We start from the raw sequence: 18387 nt of genomic DNA, 5'->3' as shown, positions 1-18387 counted from the left end.
TATTCATTATTTAAAAATAAACATGCATATTATACAGATAACATAAATATATTAATGAAATATTTATAATTATTAAATTTATGTTACGCAGATAGGATGTGGCGCCATCTTAACATTGAGAATACACATTTTACAACCGATCATATGACTGGACTAAATTTTTCAGTCTGGTAAGAATTTCGTCAAACGCAGGATTGTGTTTTTGAAAGTGAGTCGAGATGGCAAGCCAGACCCAAGGAATCCAACAGCTTCTAGCTGCAGAAAAACGTGCAGCTGAAAAGGTGTCCGATGCCCGCAAACGTAAGTAACATTAAATCCTATTTTTCTATTAAAAATCGATGGCACTTTGTTTTTGGGTGTAGCATACCAAATCACGAGTTATGTTTTGGTCTCGTGAACTGATCACCACATATTAATTAACATTAATTTTCGGTTATTTTTTATTAAAGCCTTGCTTGATTTGTTGCTTAAATGGATTATTAATCCTGTATATTAAAATTTTTCACATGGAACAGGATAAATTTCTTCAAGATTGAAATAAAAAAAAAAAACGCGAACTATATTATTCGCTACTATTATTAACTACTTGAATGTTTTTAATTTTCTTTAATGTAATTTTCGGATTTAATTAATAAATAATAATATATCACGAGACGAAACACCTTAGTTGAATTTTTTTGTTTCATTAATTCAAGGTAAAGCAAGGAGGCTTAAGCAGGCCAAGGAAGAAGCTCAAGAGGAAATCGAGAAGTACCGCAAAGATCGTGAACGTCAGTTCCGCGAATTCGAAGCAAAACACATGGGATCCAGGGAGGATGTTGCCTCTAAAATTGAGCAAGATACCAAGCTGCGCATCGCAGACATGAACAAGGCTGTAATCAGTCAAAAGGCTCCTGTAAGTCCGCCTAAATTTGTCCTTTATTTATTGGCTTATTATGTAATTGTCCACATCATGTGACTGATTATTGATATTGTTTCTTACAGGTTATAAAGGAGGTCCTTTCTCTTGTTTATGATATCAAGCCAGAGATCCACAAGAACTACCGCGCATAAATTGTTCAGTATTTCAGTACACGTTATTACTTAAATTGGTATATGTGGTTAGTTGTCATTCCATTTGTTCTGTAATTTAAAACAAAGTTTTTTAGATATTCGTTATACTCACGCAAAAAAAGAAATGCAATACTATTACTACTTACTAAACTTTATTGTAATGGATTGTAATATTGTGAATAAAAGAACTTAATGTTTATGTATTGTTTATTAGAAATAAAGTATATTGTTGTTCCCTTAAAGTTATTGCTGTATATTTTGAAACTTTCTTAAATGAAGAACATATTTATTATTAATTTTTCCATCTCATTTACTTCCAAAAATTAGTTAGTAAGCTTAGTAAACAAGATACATTTTTAATAATACTATTAGCTATAATAAGATAAATAAGATAAAATTAATTCTTCTTAAACAATAAACGATAATTTCAAGCACAACGTAATATATACGTTTAGAGTTTTTTTTATTAAAATGCCTACCCAAATGAAAGTGTTCAGACACTTCTTGAATTAATTGTGATGCGTTTAATTCACGTCACTATTCAGCAATATCCAATACAAATGCAGGAGCACTAAAATCAATTATGAAATGGTAATAAAGTATGAGAGAGCAAATAAAAATGGAATCAGCTGCTCCGAAAATTGTTTATCAAAGTATGCGTTACAAAATTTAAGGGGACCTCTAAGGAAATGATCAAAAATGACTTTTAGTTAAAGATTACAGTCTAACTAATTAAATGGCTTGCAAAACTAAAAAAATTAAATATAAAATAAAACAATTGTATATATTTTGATTCAAAAAAAGTATAAAAGCAAACAACTAGCAGTCTTTAGACGAATTATTTTTTAGAACTATGGTTGTCTACAAATATTTGAAAAAAATACATATATCATCAAGATATTTAAATCAGTGAAACCTGATTATTTTAAATTTTATTAAATGATAGATGTATTAATATTGATATTTTTAATTACATTTATACACATTTTAAATAATAACTTTTATTAAAATATACTTATTTTACAAAATAAATGCAATGAAAATAAAATAAAATGAATATTTGGAATAAGACTTAAGTTGTAGCAAATAAATACAGAAGTGCCTTGGCAAATTGGAATATTTCAGAACCACCCAGTTTTGATTCACCATAAACCCTATCCACAAAGGTAATAGGAACTTCACCAACAGTATAGTTAAATTGCCTTGCCCTAATAATCATTTCCATTTGGAAAACGTATCCTTTAGATACGCAATTATTTATTATCTTCTCCAGTACATCTTTTCGATACAACCTGAAAGAACCAGTTAGGTCTGAAGCTCCAGGACGAAGAAGTAACTGAGTCAGGAAGTTTGCACCTCTTGAGATCAGCTTTCTTTTGAAATCCCATCCATACACGCCTCCAGTACCAACGTACCGCGTACCAGAAACAATATCAAAGTCGTTTTGGATTTGCTTTTCTATCATTTCAGGCATAAATTTTGGCTAAAAATATATTAGATTAAAAATTGAAACAGTTCTTAGTGAATATATTTCTTACATGATGACTAAGATCAGCGTCCATAATAAATATGAAGTTGCCTGTGGAATATTTGATGCCATGAATGTAAGCCGTACCTAATCCCAACTTCTTTTCTCTGGGTTTTAGGACAATTTTGTCTTTTCCATAAATTTTCTGAAGTTCTTGGGCTGCTTCCAAAGTTCCGTCTGGACTTCCATCATCAATGATAATTATTTCAAAAGGATAACCACTACAAAAAACAATTTTATATGTATAAAAGTGTTGTAATTTAAAAGTTGTACCTCTTTGTCATGTGTTTTACAATAAGCCATGTGATGATGGGTAAATTCTCGACTTCATTGTATGTAGGCAAAAGAATGGAATATTTATTTTCAACGTTTTTACTTTTGCTGACCATTTTGTTATTCCGAATTGTCAACGTCAAATCTTGTTGATAAGATACCTCTAGGTTAAGAAACAGGGCTACCAAGATAGCCGACAAAACAACCACAAATTTTATCATTCGTTCATTACTTTTTACTATTTCTTCTTTGATAGTTTGCTCTTTATAAAATTTTAAATTAAATTTTAATTATTGCCGCTAAATTGCTTACATAATAATAATAGGCCCTCGTATTTTTTAATTTCGTCACAGTTGTCAATCTTTGACAATGAACCTGATTATTGAGGTTAAAATAGTTTGACGTTTACATTGTTTACATGCAAAATTACATTCAAGATTTACCACTTATATATGATAATATATAAAAATGGGGAAAACAGCTAAAGTTGTAGTGTGTGGCATGAAAGGTGTTGGTAAAACCACAATTTTGGAACAAGTAATATATGGACATGTAACTGACCAAAATGTAAGTTAGTCATCAAATACAAAATAATATTTTTACATTATATATTGTTTCTAGAATTATATTCCTACTATTGAAGATATATATGTAGCCAATGTTGAAACTGATAAAGGAACCAAAGAGAAACTAAGGTTTTATGATACGGCAGGAATAGACCACTCTCAAATTAGTACTGCAAATGGAATGACTAATCAACAATTACCTCGACATTACCTAGTTTTAGCTGATGCCTTTATTTTAATATATGATACAGAAAAGAATAATTCTTTGGATGTATTAGTGTCCTTAAAGAAAGATATTGATAAGAATAAAGATAAAAAGGAAGTAGGTATACAAATCCTTACAATTGACACATTTATTAAGAAAATATTTGTTTTAGGTTACAATAATAGTGATAGCAAACAAAACCAAAGAGACAGAAAATAAGGAATTTGATTCTACTATAAGCAAGGCCTCAGCATGGTGCAATAGAGAGAAGATTAGACATTTTACTGCTTCTGCTATTCATAGATCAAGTCTATATGAACCATTTGTATACTTAGGTAGTAAGCTAAATCCTCCACCAAGTAAAAGTACTTTTACACCTTTATCTATGGGTAGGAAGGTTTTAAAAGATTCAGGATAAATTGCATTAGAAACCAGTGTTAACATTTTAGATAATTTTATTAAATTAATTTGTGTTTAGAAAAATAAGCTCAACTGTTTTTACATATTTGGTTACAACCTATTTGAATCTCTGTTAATTTTTTTAGTAATTAATGACATTCTTATGTGATATTTATATAAAACTTATTTATAGTAAAATTTTTGATATAATAATGCTATTAACTTTTTGTGGCAATTGTACTTAATAAATTATCTCCATTTATGTTTGTTTAATCATTTAAATCCCTTCCTATATTTAACAAATTTTATTGTTTACTATATATAAAATTAATATATGAAAACAAATTTATTTCTACAGTACTGTTTTAGTTTTAATCTATTGGGTAAGCTGTTCTTAACAGAGTTTTTGGCATAAATTTTACTCTGGTTATAAAGAAATTAGCTAAACCACCATTAGGATTAGGATTTTGCAATATGTTAGAATCTGAATTAAATATAATTACTTAAATATATCAAATTATAGGATAAAAATGATTTTATCTTCTGAAATTATTCTGTAGGGAAATGTTTCTAGAAGAAGCTAATTATGTAGGGGTTGTGACTTTAATTTAAAATTTAAACGGATTTTCAGATGATCCAGCGACACAGTTACGTTAGTATCCATATATCCAGAAAATTCGATGGATGTATCTTGTTCTGTACTGCGAAATTCGGTCCCTTAAATCTGACGTCTTGCCTAAGAATCCAATCCAACCTTTGGAACTTATGATTATGAGCCATAACCATCAACCCACATATTCAGCAAACCATTATTGGCAGTGGAATCTCGTCATACCACCCACGTTGAGGAAGCGGTCATCGTTGTTCTCTTTACAAGACATGGTCTGAATTCACAATAAGGAACAAACAATCCGAATGGATGTCGATAAGGTCTGAGACACGACACATAGGAATTGGCTAAGTAATATAGAAAAGTAAAAAATATTGCACGCAAATATAAATTAATTCTTTCCTTCTTTTTGATTTGTGTGGTATTTGCATCTTAATATATCAGGCTTGCTCCTAATTTATCTAACGTATTCATCTTAATTTGGTATTTGCAGCTGTAAAAGTTTTTATATTTATAATCCATTTGTAACTTTTTTCATTTAATTATTCAATGTATTTTATAGAGATTTAATAAAATTATTTAAGCTGTTCGTAAAATATTCTGTTGTCCGTATATTTTCTCTCTCACTATATTTGCCCTATAAGGACCCTGAGCCAGGATAATCCTCTATTTTACCCAATTATATACTTCTGTTTAGTTAAGCTACTCTGATGTAGATGGTGGAAGTATTCACAGTACCTCAAATACTTCTATAGACGTATTCGCAATATCTTCTAGAATTATGTTATACAAGAAATTATTCCAATGTAACGCTTACATTACCTAAGAGAATTTAATTTTTTCAGTTTACGAATTTATTTTTATAAAAAATAATTTTAATGTGTTATAATTTAAAAAATAGTTAATCAATTTATTTCAAAAAAACAATATACAATACGATTTTTTTGTTACTACTTTTAAAAGTTAATTATTAGTTTATTAAATAGAAATGTGTGAATAATTTTGTTGTATATTTACATTATTTTTAAATTCAATTGCATGTTATGTTAGTAGCAAATCTAACTTTGAAATAAACATGTTTATAACTACAGTTAAAGAAACTTAATTTACAATTCTTATAAAACCATTGTAAACTGTATAAAACTTTGTAACAGTGTTTGTTTATTTAGAATGCACATTTGAACTACATATGCATGCTTTTAACAAAAACAATAATTCCATTTGAACTCAATAAAATTCCAATGACACGCCGCGTAGAATGAATAAATAAAAATAACTAGATGGACGTTTAATCACAATCAAAAAGATAATATCAACGGATGGCAATTTAGTAAATATTCCATTATTTCAATTTTGGGCAGGGATAAAGGGCAAAAATCGTGCAATTTAGATGATTAGACCATTAGAAAAACGTGAGTCTAATATCTCAGTTTCCCTACAACGATAATCGTTCAACATAAACGCTGTTCTCGACTTGCTTTACCAGCATTAGTTTTAATAGGTCGTTTATACTTTTTTTTATCTACATCACCGTGAGTATCGAGGGACAGGGATTCCATCTTACAAATCACTTCCGTAATGATCACAATTAAATTTTAAGCCCAATTGCCTCTACTATCGGATTTCCCTAATATGGTACAAGTCAATTTGCCAGATCAATTAAAATCGGCTATTAGGGGTGGGATTTACTTAATATGCTCCCATAACCGGAAGGTGAACGTAATGAATTAAATTTTCTAAAGCGGTTTTATCAGATTTTAGAAGTTGTGTTGCAGTAAATTACTTCAGCTCACACAAAACCGTGTGTAAAAAACGTTATATAATAGTGTAATTTTAGGGTCATATAAAGCTTTGTTGTAAAAATAATTTATTGTTGCAAATATCCAATTTTTCATAAATATCGTATATTAAGTTAGGTCGAGTCTCAAAGATTTTCAAACACAGTTTTTAATAACCATAGTTGCACAAAAGATCATTCTCATTTATTAAGAAGTATACAATGAAAATTCTTCTTTTCAGCTCATAGTTAATAAATCTTTTCACTTGTTGCGCTATTGTTTGTGTTTAAATATCCTGTCTAATAAAAATATTTTTTTAAAGGGATGTTTACCATCAACTTTTGTGTCATTCATTATCGGATAGGGGCAAGAGAAATACCTGGATTTTCTTGTCACTCCCACAAATTACTCGCCTTATCTACATTTAATATTTGCACGCTTTATCGTTGCGTGATAAACATCTAATACACGAGCTGTATGTTTTCTTTTAAAATGTCAGCCATAATATGAACGGATGTCCGAGAGAAAAGTGCTGTTGTTGTCGTTGTCGGCACTTTCTGGGTTTTGTAGCGAAAATGTAAACAGGGGGATAGTTAAAACGATGTGCTAAAAATGTAAATGCGGTAGAAAAATGTCACGGAGTTTGGAGAATATCTGCATCGACAATGCGACCGAGTTCGGGAGCACGCATAGTTTTCCTTTTTATTTGAGCAAGCGCACGGCCAGAAGAAGATCCAGGTAATTTGTGACCGTTCATTCGGTTAATTCGTTAATTCGAAATTGATTTTTCAGTCAGTTGCATCGATCGTGCAGATTGGTGCGGCGTCTGGTAAGGAAAAGTGGCAAATCTTCCATATATCAGGAAAAGAATGAGACCAGGGCGCTCAGATATTTTATGGATCTGTCCAATACCCTCATAAACAGTCAATGGAAGTGGACGTTGTTCTTCATGTCTTTGGGATTTGTACTAACTTGGTTTATATTTGCTTGTCTCTGGATGATTATATCTTTGGATAATGCTGATTTCGATCAGACTGACGCTGAACCATGTCTCAGTGGCATTGTGGGGTTTGCTGGTAAGCGTCCTAGACTATTTGAGGTGCTTTTTCTAAATAAAAAATAATTTTGTGTTGACTAACTAATTATACATAGCTATCATTAATGAGTTTATTGCTGTACTTAATTTTATTACCCTTTATATTTTTATAGCAGTAATCTAAATTACATGACATAACATAAAATTTTATAAATTTAAAAAAGTATAATTTTCATTATTAATACCATTTTAAATAAAATTTCTTTCTTGGTAAAATAGGGGATTATAATTTGTTATGAGAAAAAATAATGTTACAACTTTGATTTAAGAATTATATTTTTTTTATAACATAAATAGTTAATTTTATTAACAGAATATTAATTAAACTAATTTTCTATCTATATGGAATTTTGGAAAACGTTATGGATAATTTTGTATTAAGGTTTAAGGGTTGGGTTCGCAGAAGGAATTTAATTAATAATAGTATGTCAAGGGAACGATACGTTGTATTTTGTGCCTTGACACAATGAAGATATAAAATTTGCATTTTACACATACAACGCGAACGCCCGTCATCGAAAAATAGAATGATCCAACGAGTTTTATGATAAAAGCTGAATATAATCTCGAATGTTTTCAGGTTATCTATTCACAAAAATTGGATGCTTTTTATAAAATCATTACACAAATTAATACTGTTGTGTGTAATATTTTTTTTTAAATGCAGCTTTTTAACTCAATGAACAATTATCTAAATTTCAGTGAGGTTAATTAAAATTTAATTATTAAGCTATTCAAACAAGTGGATAATCCAATTATTCTTTACTATTTTGTTACTGACAACAATTTATTTATTTAAAATGAATTTTGTTTTTCTCTATTTATTTATTTTATATTTGTATCCTTTTGTACTTCAGTTAGGTGTATTTCTAAATAACGATATGATTTAATGCACAACTTCATTCCAACACTAATCGTTCCCTCAATGATTTAACCAGTTATCTGAAAATCGATGGCAATTAAGACGTGTAACTTTCAGGCTATCTACTATTCAGCATAGAAACCCAGACGAGCATAGGTTACGGATCCCGTTTCATAAACCATTACTGTCCGGAAGCGATATTTCTGATGTGCCTCCAAATCGGCACGGGAGTCTGTATCTGCGGCAGTTTAATTTGCATTGTCTACGCGAAGATGATCGGCCCCAATCGGTTGCATTCCACGAATTGTTTCAGTAAACACGCCGTGGTGAGTAAATACCGTCAACGATCGAATCTATCTATTAATTGTTGATATGCCAGTTAACCTCTCTGATTATATTTGGACAAATGCCTGTCCGTGCTTTACTGATTTGTCTAATTGATAACTTCATTTTACAATATGGTTAATACGTTGTAAAATTCAACAACATCAACGTAATTAAGAACAGTTGACTTCAAAGCTAGCAAACTATTTTGCGTGTAAGAGATAAATTATAATTTAAAAAATTCCAGGACTGTTGGTTTAGTAGTCTTCTAATATTAATGTTTCAGCACTCTTTAATTCTATGACAAACAAACGGTATAATTCCCATTTAAGCATTATCGCACACTTAAATAAATTGCTGGCTAGAAGTCGACATTTATTGTCAGCGCCCATGATAAATAATGCACACAAAAAGAGGCACATACATATATTTTTTGTTGTTAGATAAACCAGAGAGATGGTGTTTTATGTCTGATATTCAGGATCCGCGATTCGGGAGCAAGATACGAATGCCTGACGAAAGTAACGGCTTATTTGGTGCAGAGAAGGAAGGAAGAAGTTTGCCTGAAATCCATAAAACTGGATCCGGTCGGAATATTGATATGGCCCGTTGAAGTTGTCCACAGGATAAATGAGACCAGTCCATTCTGGGACCTCTCGGCCAAAGATCTAATAATAAAAAGGTACATAATCCAAGGCTGGTGAAATATTATTTTTCATTTTATTGATATGTGCTATAACTTCTTAGTTCTGAATGTTATGTCTATTGTTTTGACTCGCCTTAGGATATTCGGACGGGTTTTTATTGCGTCCCGTCCTTGTTTTTGGCACTGTAAAAAGCTTATCGCAAAAAAATTTAATTGAATTCGACAGTTATTGGACTTTTTAGGCTCATGTTCACTTCTTGTCAACTGAACCTTTTGTGTTTTCATATCTAATTTATATGTCCAATATTTCAAACACCCCTACGATTAAAAATTCAGAGGCTCCAGCCACAAAAAATTGTTTGAAACAGAAGGAATTTTGCAATTTACATGTCTTATTTTCTGAAAAAATCTATCCCAATGACTAAACTAAAGTTTTTTATCCTGTAAATGTTTTTTCAGGTTTGAGATAATCATAGAAATGGAAGGAACCTCATCGTCAACGTCCCGCCCCTCCAAAACCATAACGTCTTACCTCAGCAGGGAAATACTTTGGGGACACAGATTTGTGCCGTGCATCCAGTGGGACCGCGACAAACGAAGTTACGTGGTGAAAAGGAGTGCCTTTAACAAAACTGAAGAAGTGGTGACTCCGCTGTGTAGTGCGCAAAGATTACAAGAAGTGTACGACGAACTGAACGTATGCAAAAACCAGGAATTCAGCTTGCCATCATCACCAGTTGCCAGTAACAGGACGACAAGTGATTATGGAAGTCTCAGTCCCACCACAACGTTATCTCCAGTTACGGTCCACGTGGATGAGCCGTCCAAATTTAGGAAGCTGTTCAAGGTCACTCCGGCATCTTCGTCGTCCTCCTCTTCGGAAGGAGAAGAGGCGGAGTTCACCTGTGAAGGCTTGTGCACCAAAGATCTGTCTTGTGATGATTTGTACAAAAGTTTAGAACAGTTTGTCATTCAAAGAGGCAACAACAAGGAGGTTATTGATAAACATCACTTGAAATACAATGAAACTGCATTTTAATATTGTATAATCACAGCTAGTACTTTCTGGGAAAGCAATTTACGTTATTGTTGTAAATATTATTTATTTTATATGCATAGTCATTGTTGTCAAATCGTTGTAACTTATAAAACTAATATAGTAAGTTTTTTTTAAATGTAGCACAAAATCTTTTCAAAATATGCATAAGTTCAACAGGTATTAAAGCACACCAAATGATAAACTCTTTGTTATTCAGTATATGTTATATTTGCTGTTTGGGATTCGAACTGTTTCAGTTGCTTGGCACTACATAAAGGTGTGTCAAATGGAATAATCGTCTTAAAAGATTTATAGTCTACAATCCACTTGTTGGAGTGTTCATTGAAACTGACACAGGGACAAAATCTGTAGCCCCAGAAAATGTCCGTCCTTATATATGAGGTTCGGTTTTGAGACACTTGCCCAGTTATCATTGAACTACCTTCTGCCACAGCCACTATTTCGTATCTAAAAAATATGATTTATTAATAGGAATTTATTAATAAATTGGTCATTACTGTTTGGTGGCCAGGTCTTCAGGGCTAAATTCCCATAAGGGACTGTCTTCGTCAATGGTGTGCACTATTTCCAGTGGGAATATCAGAAGACCATAAGGCTGAACTTTCATTTGTTTAAGGGCGAACGATTTATTTTCGTCTTTGTCTATGAAATATAGGTAAATTGTTGTGCCACACCAAATTTTACTGGTGAAATCGTTTATTCGAAATATAAAGCACAGTTTGCCGTCTCTTAAACAAACCTGAAAAGTGAATAAAATTTTATTAATGCACAAAGCCATCCCCAAAGCGTTGTTGTTGCGTGCTTTATTAATATTTACTCACGGACAAAAGTATTATAATTACAACAAACAAGTGATGGTATGAATAATTTCAAATTAAATAACTGCAATGTAATGCATTCAAACTGAAATAAATGGAATAAATGATCAAGTTAAAAACGTACACCTATTTGTACTGATAACTTGTCAACAAACAATTGATAAATTACGTTTTACAATTAGGTTAAATAAATAAATGGCATAGGATATGAGCAAATTGTCCATATTTTCAGGTAAATATATTCAGATGTTCCGTAGTCACACAAATGAATTATGCCATTTTATATTACATCACAAACTGGAAACATTTATTTTTATTTTCTGTCAACAATGTTTTATAAAAACGTCCATTAAAATGATGAAAAACATGATTCACATTGAAAATTATCCCCTTACTTTTCCGTATTTAAAGGAAAATAATGATGGAATCAATTATTTAACTTGATATCCAACAGCCAATTAAATTCGAACGTATTGTCACAAGGTGAAGAAAATCCTCTTACACAGCTATTTACTTTCAGTTTTTTCCCGCTGATATTACACCATAAAAAGTTATATCTGACATTTTCTTTATTGAAGTTTACTACATGCATGATTTCACACCCCAATTTATGTTTATGCATGGTATTTCAGTAGGTGCGGATCGCAAGTTTACAATCTAAATATCAATCTTTATTAAGTCTTACATACAAATTTTAGAGTAATAAATAATGATTACACCACCACGAAACAAACGAAACGGGACGGGGTTTTATTAAAAGTATACTTACCACAGCACTTTTACTGAAAATACAGTGCAGTACTTTTTTTACGGGCATAGTGATCTTCACATAAACAGCACTGACTAAAATGCCCTGAAGAGCGATGTTGCAAAGCGCCTGGAACACATGAATCAACCACACTTCCTTGCAACTTTCAGTGGGATACCGGTATCCGTATCCTATAGACGTAATCGATTCAATACTCAATAATAAATATCCCGTGAAAGTTTTAGTATTGACCACACACGGTTCTTTATTGTCCGGCTCAAAATCACCACTGACATGGGCGAGCCTAAACGAAATAACAATCAGCAATTTAAACCGACCTAATAAATTAACTTACCACATCCACAAAAAACTAAAAAATATGTACGTAACTAGATTTACAATTCCGACAGTCAGTAATATCCATCTCCATCTAGTTGTCAATAACGTATATCCGATGTCTCTTGCATATTCATGCAAGGGTTTGTGTGTACGAAATTTGAGGAAAATGTTTATGCGACCGTAATGTTTGATTACTCGAGCCGTGTCATTAATTTCAACCAACGTTTCTTCGCTGAAATGTTAAAGGTGTGAGGGAAAAAAATATTGGATGTTAAAGTCTTTACCTACTACTGCGGTTGTTAAGTTTTCGTAAGGATCTGGCACTTTCGAAATCATTGAAGTCTATTTCGGAATATTCGTCTAAGGCGCTGTCATAGCGTAGCATTTTCACCGTGTCAACATTTAAACTGATTAATTACGATAATTTATTAATTGCAAAAAACTCACACGATAAGATTTGTTTAAGTGTAATTGAGATTGTTTTATAAATCTCACCTTCGTGATTTAATTAAATAACAAAACTCTCAATGCAGATAGATATGAATTAAAATAATGCGATTAAAGCAAATCACTGATAGTATCGTAAGTACTTCAATGTAAAAAAATGTCCTTAATGTATTCAAGATAGACGTTTCATGGGAAAATACTTTTGCTTTAAAAACACCAAGGTAGACGAAAGTACATTAAAGTGGACTATAAATGTTGTATTAACCAGTTGTCAAGATTATATGACTTATACATACTATCACACAACATTTGGAACAAATAATCCTTTAAATTCAGTGTAATGCACTTGAAATTAGCATTAACAGCTTTATAATGCACTTACTCAGCAATTGCATCAGAGACTGAACTCACAAAACTCAATTATGTAAAGATTATATCGTATCAAATGTAATACAGCATCCACTTCGGAGAAGTTAACGAAACACCCTACAGTTTAAGTCGCATTTGCATACTCTGGAATCATGGGTCATCTGCTATTGACCCCCTTTGGAAAGTTATGAGAGGGAGGAACCGAAGTGCAACAAGACAATAAGGGAAATGGAACATGGAATTGGCCAAAGAGCGTGACGTAACAAATGTATTCGGACAGTTCGGAAATATTTCGAAAGCGAGAAATATATGTACATATATGACAGTGGAGTTCCTTTTAATATATGTAAAAGGGCTAAAGTTATTCGTTCGCGAACAACTTTTCTTTCACGTTCTGAGTAAATTCAAATCTGTTGTGTTTGAATTGTTTAATATCTGGAAAGATTAAAAATAACAAGCAAGGTACGAAATGTTAAATTCGTAATATTTACCAGACGACCAATATTGGAACTGGAATATTCAACAGATGGTAATTGTAATTCATTTACATATATTTTTTTTCTTTTTGCCCTGGAGACACCATAAAACAACATTATTTGAACATTTTTGCAAGTATTTTTTTTATTTGTTCTTGAAACATCTGCCTTAATGTATTCTCGTGTCACGAAATATATTTCATAATATAAATGTGCTACCAGACCAGTCAATTGTGGACCAATTTCATGGTTGTCAGTTATATCGATTTTAAGTCATTTTAAAATGTATGCATAATTTATATGCCGATATTTTTTGGATTTACTTCATACATTTATGGCATCTGTTAAATTTACAATATTATTCGTCTCCACTCGAGTGAGCCGCACATTTGACAGATTTATTTAGTGGGTGTTTGTTTGGTGAATATATGTATGTACACAGACATACGAAAGTTTTTACTGATGATAAAATTTAATTATATTTTTCATAGATAGTGAAATTGTTTTTAAAAACAACAAACATTTTTTTAATATCACGAGACTTGTTAAATTATTATAAAAATAAATAAATTTTGTTAATCTATACAGTTTAAAAATCTTATTGATTTATTTTGTAGTATTTTACTTTTTACAGAAATAAGCTTATTAAAGATTGCCCACGTAATTGTTGTACCTTTTTGATGTTGCAAAAATAATGACACTCCTCGTGGACGTTTAAATATTGCTGCGTTGTAAAAAGGACTATTAAGCATGAGTAATTTTAACACATTATTATTACTGTTTGGACTGCCAGTGGTTTGTTGTATCATTTACAAGTTTGCATGTAGATTACGCATACGTAGACCACAACGTACTATAGTAAGTAAAATTGGTAAAATATATAAAATTTTAATATATTGTAATTTTTTAGAAGATAATTTTATTATTTTTCAAAGTCCTTTAAAAAAATTTCAAAGAAATATGTGTCTGAATTTATCAAGATTCTAATATCGAAATTAGAAATCCTTTCAAAAATTGAATCTATAAATTTACTACCAAATAAATGTAACGATAAAATAATGTCGGTGATATTACATTGGCCTATGTTTATTGAAACAATTACCAAATGACAACATTCTGTATATACAACATATAGTGGTTGTCATTATTATAGCTACTTTTTAAAATGTTAATTATTTTAACCATAACATATACAAGCAAATTGTTGTTTAATATATCCTTGTACATAAATCAGTCTAAAGAGGCCTATGCCAGAAAATGTTTATCTTGATTAAATCATATTGTTACAATTATGGCCACTACCGTATGTTGAGAACAATAAAAGGCAAAATTGTACATCTAACATATAACCAAAAAATACGTCCGCGTTGGTACTTCATCCAAAAATGTACCTGTTAAAAGTTTAAACTTTATACTTTCAATAACCAATAAGATGCTTATTGGTTAATAAAAGTAATAATTTTAGTAAATTATTATGTTTCAACACCGTGACAGTCGTCTGTAACTTTTGTGTGTTTGTGCTGTAAATAGATTTCAGTGATGTATAACATAAAAGTGTATTTATTAATTGCGGCGATTTTTATTTTTTGGATCGCGTACAGAATTGCACGTAGATTACGTATTCCGAGGCCACGAAGTAAGTTAAAAAATTAAAATTTGTATAAATATTTTTTTTGATACATTTTATCTGTTTAGTTCGTGCAAATGATCTACAAATAATATTTCGGACTTTGCTGCAATAGTAAGAATATGAAATTTATTATTTAGTTATGCTTAATTAATTATTTATAATTTTAGTCCAACTGGAGATGGTGCCCAACAACGATAAGGATAATTTGACCCACCCATCGAGTTAGTTTTTCAAGTTATTATGCAGTTGTGTGCGTTCTGTGGTTAATATAAGTATAAATACATTAATTAATGTATTTTGCTTTATAGTTAACCACATTTTAAATAAATAAATGAACATATTATCATCAAAATTCAATCTAAAATTTTGTATAATTTCTAATGTATTCATTTTTGTTCTTTGTCAGTGTTAATAAATATGTTTGTACATTTTAAAACTTAGGGGTGGTATAAACAAATTGCAAGACAGTCGTTCAAAGTGAACCGAACTCAAATCAGATAACCTAACCTCAATCTCAGTTAGTATTGTTTGTTACTTTTACTATCTTTTAAAAATTGTCTATATAAATAAATTATTAACAGACTATAACGATTTTTCAAGTTTAATTGATCCTGTCTTACACCATACAATGCCTTTAACGGGAGTTAATCCGTATATCATTCATGGACAGCAGCAAGCTGTTTTGGATGACATCCACTATAATTGTGTCTAATGGAAGATGAAGATCAATCCTCAGAAATGCAGGACTGCAAAAAAGACGAATACACTTCCCATCATATTGTTATTGATGACTGTGAAATTGGTTGGTCAAAATCCATTAAATATGTGGGAGTTTGTCCTGACTCAAAGTTGAGTTGGAAAATTCTTATTGATATTTCAGAAATAAGAAACGTATCGTAGGTAACTTGTAGAGCTATCGCTGATAAGACTCATAGCAAGGAGTTCTCATCTCATCTGTTTGGAGTTAGGCTGCCCAAAGTCACATCTTGAAACTCAGTAGGGTGGAAAACTTAATTATTTTATGTTCATTAGTATATTTTTGATACTGTTAAAAGGATTAGATAACGTTAATTAGATAATGTTCACTGAGTAAGTGTTAATAAAATGTTTTAATTATTATTGATTTATTATTAATAATTTTAACGTAACAGGTGCTTTTCAACAAGAGGATTAATTTAATTAATTTCTATTTACTTGTTTACAAACGTGTAATTTAGTTAATAAATTAACGTATTTTTTACTGTAAATTGTTGATTTATCACCTTTATTCATACTTTAATGAGAAAGTATAAGTATTTTAATCAGGGTACAATAATCAATAATATTATTGTAGCACATTTATTTTACAATAAATTATATATAACATCGTGACATTTTAAAAACTAATTCACACCAAAATCCTTTCATAGCAGGAAGCTTAAATTAAACGTGGTGATATATTCGTAAGATTTTCTTGCATTAGAATAAGTATCCAATAAATTTTCCGAAGTGACATATCATAAAAAAACCTTAATTCGAGGATTTAAACGAAAATTTGCGAATGCATCTGTTTAAGAAGATGTAAAATACAAAGAAACCGATAAAACGCATGATAAGATAAGGGTGGAGAAAAACCCTTACATCTTTATTACATTCTACGATACAACATGTATAATAGCAAAATAAAATCATTTCTGTTTTTAACATACATGTCTCATGTAATTTACATGTAAAATTAACAGCAGTGTAAATCCTTCTTTAGCTGTCAATATTAGATGGCATTGATCCCCTTGAACGGCAAAGGTTGCTCTCCGGCAAATTGTGTATTTTGTTAAAGTCGGCACTCTTCTGGGATACTGCATTTCAACAGGAAATAGGGAGACATTGTCAACTGGAAACAGTAAAATTTACATAATGCCCTTGCGACACCCTGTGACATGTACATGAAGTCCAAAGTGAAAAATGATACTCTCATCAGTGGCCAACTGGTGGAGTATAAGATGTTATGGGGGGGATGTTACCGGTGTAGCAGTAAGAGCGTCTGTTCAGCACAACAGTTAAAATTTTAAGGGTTTTGTCCTGCTTACTACTTACCGGGGCATGCAAATTTTATAGATGCTTTAAGGCTTCATGCTTGTTGAATATCGATGTGGTTAAAATTTTCACAAATCACAACCGTGCTAATGTTACACGTTTCAGGTGGCTGGAACCAGGAACTTTTTCAGTGGTTGCGAATTAACAAGTGACTCATTCTGAAGTACCAATAACCAGCTAGGCAGGGAAGTTCATTGTATTGTCATAATAATGGCGAGGGGTGAGCACCAACGCAGAAATCATCTTCACGGAAAATAACCCGGTGCATAAAATCTTTTTGTAGTAAATTTATGAAGTATGAACGCTATTAGTTTTGCACCTAACTACTCATATGCAAAATGCAATTAAATTTTCATCCGAAGTGCTATAAACACCATTGTATCCGGACATTTTTTACACAATGCAAGGAGTATGTAAGTGTCATCAGCAAACAGCAACCACTCGGGAGATTAATTCCTAGTAGATGGCGTGACAATCCCCAGGACAAATAGCTGACAAGCATTCTACAGATCCTTGCCGGAACGAAAGCCCCAGGATAATACTGACTTTTTCAATCTTTCGTCTCAGGCATTCGTTCAAATTTACTTTTACCTGTGTTATTGACTTTTAGAAAATTCTCACACGGGTTTTCCCCACCAAATCTCTATTACCTGTCTTATCAATATCAATCTTTATATTTACGGTCATTTTTTACGTTTTTTGCTTCAATTATAGGAAGTTTTCCTTGCTTTTTATTAGTTTACGACCAATGTACACATTGAACGGTGGTATTATGTAGAAAGTTGGAACGTTTAAACTTAATAAACAGTAATGTGATAATCTCGGCAGTACACACAATATAAAATATGATGTAGGCATTATTAGTCCGGACTCGTAGACTTATACTGTAAAATTTTTGACGTGATATCGTATTCTTTGGAGCTGCGGAGTATGATCGAAATTGAATGGTGCTAAATTGCATTATTTTGCTCATATGCACATGGTTTAAATAAAATTCACTGAACCGCGTTATTCTGTTTTAGGTCGTATGAGATTGCTCCTTTTTTACGAGCGTTAAGTTTTTAGTTGTAACCGCAGATGTATCGTG

At 31.4% G+C, this 18387-nt stretch overlaps 5 protein-coding genes and 1 long non-coding RNA gene across 6 annotated transcripts; 4 read left to right on the top strand and 2 right to left on the bottom strand.

Annotated features, from left to right (window-relative positions):
• Window positions 1-143: 143 nt before the first annotated feature.
• LOC109595130 (V-type proton ATPase subunit G) lies at window positions 144-1252 on the top strand. Its single transcript, XM_020010429.2, has 3 exons — window positions 144-300; window positions 696-895; window positions 985-1252. The coding sequence occupies exons 1-3, from the start codon at window positions 219-221 to the stop codon at window positions 1051-1053; spliced, it is 351 nt and encodes a 116-aa protein (XP_019865988.1). The 5' UTR covers window positions 144-218; the 3' UTR covers window positions 1054-1252.
• A 786-nt stretch (window positions 1253-2038) lies between these two features.
• Window positions 2039-3079, bottom strand: LOC109595128 (dolichol-phosphate mannosyltransferase subunit 1). The gene is made up of 3 exons (XM_020010425.2): window positions 2855-3079; window positions 2592-2802; window positions 2039-2536 (listed from the first exon to the last, which is right to left on the bottom strand). The coding sequence occupies exons 1-3, from the start codon at window positions 3073-3075 to the stop codon at window positions 2126-2128; spliced, it is 843 nt and encodes a 280-aa protein (XP_019865984.1). The 5' UTR covers window positions 3076-3079; the 3' UTR covers window positions 2039-2125.
• A 202-nt stretch (window positions 3080-3281) lies between these two features.
• Window positions 3282-4286, top strand: LOC109595129 (NF-kappa-B inhibitor-interacting Ras-like protein). The gene is made up of 3 exons (XM_020010426.2): window positions 3282-3421; window positions 3476-3742; window positions 3798-4286. The coding sequence occupies exons 1-3, from the start codon at window positions 3323-3325 to the stop codon at window positions 4041-4043; spliced, it is 612 nt and encodes a 203-aa protein (XP_019865985.1). The 5' UTR covers window positions 3282-3322; the 3' UTR covers window positions 4044-4286.
• A 2634-nt stretch (window positions 4287-6920) lies between these two features.
• Window positions 6921-10474, top strand: LOC109595127 (G protein-activated inward rectifier potassium channel 3-like). The gene is made up of 5 exons (XM_020010424.2): window positions 6921-7150; window positions 7205-7488; window positions 8488-8696; window positions 9138-9376; window positions 9800-10474. The coding sequence occupies exons 1-5, from the start codon at window positions 7044-7046 to the stop codon at window positions 10377-10379; spliced, it is 1419 nt and encodes a 472-aa protein (XP_019865983.2). The 5' UTR covers window positions 6921-7043; the 3' UTR covers window positions 10380-10474.
• Window positions 10475-10554: 80 nt separating this feature from the next.
• LOC109595097 (G protein-activated inward rectifier potassium channel 2-like) lies at window positions 10555-12690 on the bottom strand. The gene is made up of 5 exons (XM_020010380.2): window positions 12590-12690; window positions 12322-12537; window positions 11988-12270; window positions 10898-11139; window positions 10555-10847 (listed from the first exon to the last, which is right to left on the bottom strand). Exons 1-5 carry the CDS (start codon window positions 12688-12690, stop codon window positions 10589-10591), a joined length of 1101 nt encoding a protein of 366 aa, XP_019865939.1. The 3' UTR covers window positions 10555-10588.
• A 2238-nt stretch (window positions 12691-14928) lies between these two features.
• Window positions 14929-15819, top strand: LOC109595111 (uncharacterized). Its single transcript, XR_002191288.2, has 3 exons — window positions 14929-15233; window positions 15293-15338; window positions 15395-15819. It is a non-coding gene; the product is annotated as an uncharacterized LOC109595111 (long non-coding RNA).
• The last annotated feature ends 2568 nt before the right edge of the window (window positions 15820-18387 follow it).

The sequence above is a fragment of the Aethina tumida genome, chromosome 1 (assembly GCF_024364675.1).
Source record: "Aethina tumida isolate Nest 87 chromosome 1, icAetTumi1.1, whole genome shotgun sequence".
Taxonomy (NCBI): domain Eukaryota; kingdom Metazoa; phylum Arthropoda; class Insecta; order Coleoptera; family Nitidulidae; genus Aethina; species Aethina tumida.
This window is presented reverse-complemented; position numbering and strand designations above follow the sequence as displayed.